This window comes from Chiloscyllium plagiosum, chromosome 21 (genome assembly GCF_004010195.1).
Source record: "Chiloscyllium plagiosum isolate BGI_BamShark_2017 chromosome 21, ASM401019v2, whole genome shotgun sequence".
In the NCBI taxonomy this organism is placed as follows: Eukaryota; Metazoa; Chordata; class Chondrichthyes; order Orectolobiformes; family Hemiscylliidae; genus Chiloscyllium; species Chiloscyllium plagiosum.
In genome coordinates, this window is record NC_057730.1 from 51,922,315 (window position 1) to 51,928,563 (window position 6,249).

At 40.2% G+C, this 6,249-nt stretch overlaps 1 protein-coding gene across 3 annotated transcripts in view; it reads left to right on the plus strand.

Annotated features, from left to right (window-relative positions):
* The window catches only part of mfsd1l (major facilitator superfamily domain containing 1-like), a 41,081-nt gene that overhangs the window by 28,088 nt on the left and 6,744 nt on the right, over nt 1–6,249 (plus strand). For all 3 annotated transcript variants that reach the window (XM_043712061.1, XM_043712064.1, XM_043712063.1), the window contains 2 exons: nt 1,110–1,247; nt 4,660–4,799. In XM_043712061.1, coding sequence (XP_043567996.1) covers nt 1,110–1,247; nt 4,660–4,799 — 278 coding nt within the window. The remainder of the gene's footprint in view (nt 1–1,109; nt 1,248–4,659; nt 4,800–6,249) is intronic.

A 6,249-nucleotide genomic window follows, 5' to 3' on the forward strand; every position in this document is an offset into this window, starting at 1 on the left:
CTCTCTCTCACACACACTCTCACACACACACACACACACACACACACACACACACACACACACACACACACAAAAGTGGCTTTTGCAACCATTTCCTTAGCGCTGTCATCACCCACATCCGCATTACTTAAGATAGCACTGTCAAGCTAGAAATTGCTCTGTCTTCTGCCTTACCATTTTCCATAATACTTTGCAGATTGAACACCTACCTTTTTTTTTCAAAAATTCATTCATGGGATATGGGCTCTGCGAGCGTTTATTGCCCATTTCTGGTTGTTCTGGAAGAGATGTCTTGTTGAATTGCTACAGTTTTTAGTGTAAGGGCACCCACAGTGCTCAGAGGGACTTAAAGAACTTTGACCCAGTGACAATGTAGGAACGGTGTTAGTGTTCTGGTGGTTTTTTTTCAAATTCACTTTGAAATGTGGGTGTCACAGGCTGTGCCAGCATCTATTACATATTCCAAGGTGTGCCTTGAAAAGGTGATGGTGAACTGCCTTCTTAAACTGCTGCAGTCCATCACACACTTTCAGACAAGGGAAAGTGTTGAGCTAACCAACAGTTCGCTGCATGGCTGGTTTGGGATGTCCTAGAGCAATACAGCATGGAAAACAGGTCTGTCAGCCCAAATTGTTCCATAGTGTCCACTCAGCTGGTTCGAGTGGAGCCTTGCTAACAATGTGGCTTCAATTCCCTGCACCGCCTGAGGTTACCATGAAGGACTCTCCTTCTCAACCTCTCCCCTCACCTGAGGCACTGTGACCTTCCGGTTAAACCACCATCAGTCCCCTCTCTCTCTCTAATATGGGAGCCGCTTTCAGATCTGGTAAAATTTATGACTATTTCCTAATTGGTCATATGCTTTCAGGAATAAAAGTAGAGAAACACAAATAGAGCTGTAAAACAGGGTCAACTGCAAAGATTTAAAAATTAGGATAGTATATTTCATCAAACCTTTGATAAGACAAAGTAAGATCCAAGAAGATTAATTCAGCTGCTTTGTCATACAATCTGACCCTGGGCGTTACCAATAACTAGACTCGTCTCGAATATGTGAAGGGCTTGCATTTATTCATCTGTGTAATGTCCTGTTTTCTTTTGTTTTCCAGGATTATGTTGGTCTGAGGGCAGTAATTGCCCTGATCTCTGCTGTACTGACACTCCCAGTTTTTGCACTCCTGGCTTTCACCTTTGTATCCCCCCTGGTTTCTACGATATGGCTGGGAGTTACCTATTCGTTTGCTGCTGTAAGCTGGTTGGTTGTTTTGTCTGGTGTGTGTTATATTACCTTTCCTCTGTCTCAATTCCCTCCACCCCCATTAACACATGGGGTGCAATGAAGCTGCTTGCCTTTAAAAATAGGCCATAACCACACCCTCAAAGAATTCAGTGCTTCATGCAATGGATGTTAATAATGTAGACTTTAGTTTCAAGAGGTTACAGTTATGAAGAGGGTGCACAGAGTGTAATTAATTAACTGCTTGTTAAAACATCTCCCTTAGGCAGTCATTCCTGATTGGAAAGCACAAAACTGGCACAATCTAAAGTTCAACAGCCAGGGGTTTGCAGGAATTGGCATGTGGAGGTGCTAATGCAAATCCATTAATGCTTTAATTGTGTCTCATTTGCCACAGATGTTGCCAGAGCTGCTGAGTGTTTCTAGCACTACATGTTGCTATTTCAGATTTCTGCCTCATGTTGCTCTTGTGATTTAATTACCTGATTTGGGGTAAGAACAATTTGTTACAATAAAATGAGATTACGGCTGAGAGCCAGAGCGGATTGGGAACGTTTGGGGACAAGCTTGCGAGGCCAGTCAGACTGTGTGCACAGGCTCCTGCACTGACCCACTGCATTGTAATGTTTATCTGCAATCTGTTTACGTTTATCCTTTTAACTAGTCTTGTTTCTAACTTTTTTAATCACTGTGAGTTAATGCAGCTTTTCTTCTTTTACTTCTTTTTGAATCGAAGACTTGTACCTAGGTACTTTATATCTAAGATGGCAGAGTGAAAAGTGACATTATAAAGTTTTCACTGCACTCCTGTTCTTGCGTATGCATGCCAAGAAAACCTAATTCTGATTCTGATCCCAACAAAGTTAAGGCTGTTCCAGATTATGTTGCGATATGTTGTGATTCTTGCTGATAGTATCACTCAACAAGACAATTCCCAGAATGAAACCTGACCTGATAGACCAAACCGATTTACTGTGGTGGTCAGTCACTGAATAAGAGGCTGCCAATGAACTTTCAACAAAATCTCAATATTTATTATACAAAAAAAGGAAATATAAATAGAATACAAGAAACTTTGGTAAGATCTTTATAAATAGCAAAAAGATTCAACTGTTCTCCAAACAATATTCTTTACAGATACTCTGACCAAGTGGAGTAATTTATTTTAAGCTTTAATTTGATGAGTTTGCAAATATTTCATTTCAGCAACTTGCTCCACATTCACCAAATGTGATTCTCTCTGCTTCTCCTTGGGAATCACAGACCCAGGCTAACTCACTGACTTTCTCTGACTTGGACTACCTTGAGAGTGTTTAAGGTCCATATCAGACGTGCTGTTTATCTTCTGAACTGAACTTGCCTCTAGCATTTCTTTCTGTAGGTCATGAAAGTTCACCAAACTCTTCAGCCATGACCTTAGCTGGTAGCTTGTCAAGTCAGTTAGCTTAAGTGTTGTGATTTCTAGGAACTGCTTGTGCTTTTTTTTTAAAAAAAAAAGTTCTGTCCCTGAGAAAAATAAAGTCACCTTCATAGGAATAAAACTAAAACTCATTTAGCTCTACTTTAGAATCCAAGATCTCAAATTACACTAAATGTTCTAAGACCTCGTTGCAGGTAGAGACGTATTCCAGCATCTAAATAGACATTCCAGCTTGTGTGTTACAGTCGCAATATTTCTTTACACAAAAGTGTAATATTTGGATTCATTCCTGTAATATACAAAAAACTATTTGTTGGAAAGTATTAACCCTTACTTAGAAAGGGACTAAACAAGGGCATGTGCCCGAAACGTCGAATCTTCTGTTCCCTAGATGCTGCCTGACCTGCTGTGCTGTTCCAGCAATAAAGTTTCAGCTTTGATCTCCAGCGTCTGCAGACCTCACTTTTTCCACTAAACAAAGGCAACCAAGTTAGAGTAGGTTTGCTTGTCAGTTACTTCAGTCTGTGTTGGAGACTTCTGACATTTCCTTGTGAAACTCACCTGCAACTTTAAACAAACTGTTGAGCTTGTACTCCTGCCTGGTCTGGTCTCTGGGCCATTGCCTTCATTTACGATTATGGTCCACCTTTACTTTGCAATCTGTTCATGGCAAAGAATGGCCCATACTTTCACAAACATTCAAAAAGTAAAAACACAGTGCTACAGAGCTGAGAACATACTCAAAGTATAGATCTGATTTACATAGTTCAGGTTGTCCTAAGTGTTACAGACCAGACCGAACCCCTTCAAAATATGTCAAGGAGATATTCTAGAGCCTAATATTTTCTTATTTGAAAGGCAAGTGCCAGACACTGCATTCTGGACGCAATTTGATTCTTGTCAAACTGCCAGAGTTAAAATAAAACACACTTTTTATTCATCTAGTTAAAATTCATATAGTTAAATAGTTAATAGGCAAAATAAATGAATTAGCTTAACTGTAGCTTTATCAAAATACTTTAAAAAATAAGCTACTCTAACTGTTCCAAAATATTAACATCTCATAAACACACCCTTGGCAAAGGCAAACTCGTGAACATATATTGTTTTGCATGAAATTCTAGCAGCAGGAAGAGAACCTAAGCTTTCTAGCTGATATATCTCTTTCTTCGCTTCAGCTAACTGAAAATGGTGGTTCTGTGGGAACTTGACCCCACCCATCCAGGCTGCTTCTATTGTTCCAACTTTTAAAAAAAAAAATCCCAAGGCACCACAAGCTGTTTATTTTATTTAACTAAAAACCCAGGACAACATATACCTCTTAAAGCCACAATATCGTCAGATGAGTTTCAGCAATAGCCTTTGGATCAAGCAACTGCACAATTTTTAGATTGACAGACTGAGTAAATAATTTTAATGATGCAATGTTGATGTTTTGAGGAAGTCCAGGTGAAGGGGTTTGGATTGAAATGACAGTCAGGAGCCACAGATCCCTTCAATATCCAGTCATGATTATAAGATGGTAAAACCTTGGTGAAAATCTTTTGCTTTCTTGTAAAATAGTTTTGGGCATCTGTGCATATGGCGTGTAAACATTTCCTCAAATGCACATGGTGTTTTTAAAAGTTAGAGTCTTCCCTGCCCCATAACACAATTGGGTGCAGACATTTTTGATTCAATGTCATTCATTTAATGTTTTCATTTTAAGGATTGTATATATTAGTGGAGCAGAGGTAATGATACGGGAGTAATAAAACAGATGCTCACTCTAATACTCTGGGGATTTGGGTTCAAATGACACCTGACTGACTTGAAATTCAGGGAATAAATTTGGAATTGACAGCTGGTCTTGATCATAGTGATAATAATAATCTACTCTAACTGTTCCAAAATATTAACATCTCATAAACACATCCTTGGCAAAGGCAAACTCCCTTCCCATAAAGCATGTTGGATGTCTGCATTAAATGCACTGTATAAATACAAGTTGTTGTATTCACAGGCAAGTTTATGGCCATCCGTTTTCTTGGTAGTTCCTCAAGCAAATATCGGAATAGCTTTGGGGCTTGCAACAACAGTGCAAATGATTGGTAGTGGACTTTGTAATTTAATAGTTGGACAGCTTCTTGGAAACCAGTCTAGGTGAGTGTATTTTTTTTATTGTGTATAATGAAGTGTAATAACTTGTCATTTGAATCATGTGCCTTTGCTTCCTTTCCAGTTTTGACCGTTCCTAGTTACCCCCTTCATCCCCCACTTAGTCTCCTTCTACTATACTAATTGAATATGACAGAACATTTACAGTGCTGAATACGGTCAATCACTGATATAGGCCCAATATACTTAATGTATTGCTCAACAATTGTACAGCGGCACGGTGGCAATTCCTGCCTTGGGCGACTGTCTGTGTGGAGTTTTAACATTCTCCCCGTGTCTGTGTGGGTTTCCTCTGGGTGTTCCGGTTTCCTCCCACAGTCCAAAAATGTGCAGGTCAGGTGAATTGACCATTCTCAATTGCCCGTAGTGTTAGGTACATTAATCAGGGGTAAATATAGAGCAGGGGAATGAGTCTGGGTGGGTTACTCTTTGGAGGGTCAGTATGAACTTGTTGGGTCGAAGGGCCATTAATGCAGGGAATCTTTTTAAAAAAAAAGAAATATAAACTATAAATGTGATCACGAAGTGAAGAAACACTGTACGACATGCTGGCAGAGCTGCAAATGGCTTTGATGTAAGAGGTGGCAGTGCAGAGGGACAGGGTGATGGCAAAATTCAGGGTGAAAAATGTAGTTATAGAATAATAGTCATACAGCAAGGAAACAGACCCTCCAGTCCAGCTCATCCATGCCAACCAGATATCCTAACCTAATCTAGTCCCATTTGCCAGCATTTGGCTCATATCCTTCTCGACCCTTCCTATTCATATACCCATCCAGACCTTTTGTCATTGTACCAACCTCCACCACCTCTGGCAACTCATTCCATACATGTACCACCCTCGTTGTGAAAAAGTTGCCCCTCAGGTCCTTTTAAATCCTTCCCCTCTCATCTTAAATGTATGTCCTATAGTTCTGGACTCTCCCACCCCTGGGAAAAGACCTTGTCTATTTATCCTACCATGCCCCTCTTCATTTTATAAACCTCTATAAGGTCACCCCTCAGCCTCCGACGCTTCAGGGAAAACAGCCCCAGCCTATTTGATGAAATTACTGCACATCTGGATAGTAGTAACAGGATAGGACAGAGTCAGCATGGATTTATGAAGGGGAAAACATGCTTGACTCATCTTCTTGAATTTTTTGAGGATGTAACTATGAAGTTGGACGAGGGAAATCCAGTAGATGTAGTGTACCTGGACTTTCAGAAAGCTTTTGATAAAGTCCCACACAGGAGGTTAGTGAGTAAAATTAGGGCGCATGGTATTGGGGGCAAAGTACTAGATTGGATTGAAAATTGGTTGGCTAATAGGAAACAAAGGGTAGCGATACACGGCTCCATTTCGGAATGGCAGGCAGTGACCAGTGGGGTACCGCAGGGATCCGTGCTGGGACCACAGCTTTTTACAATATATGCTAATGATATAGAAGATGGT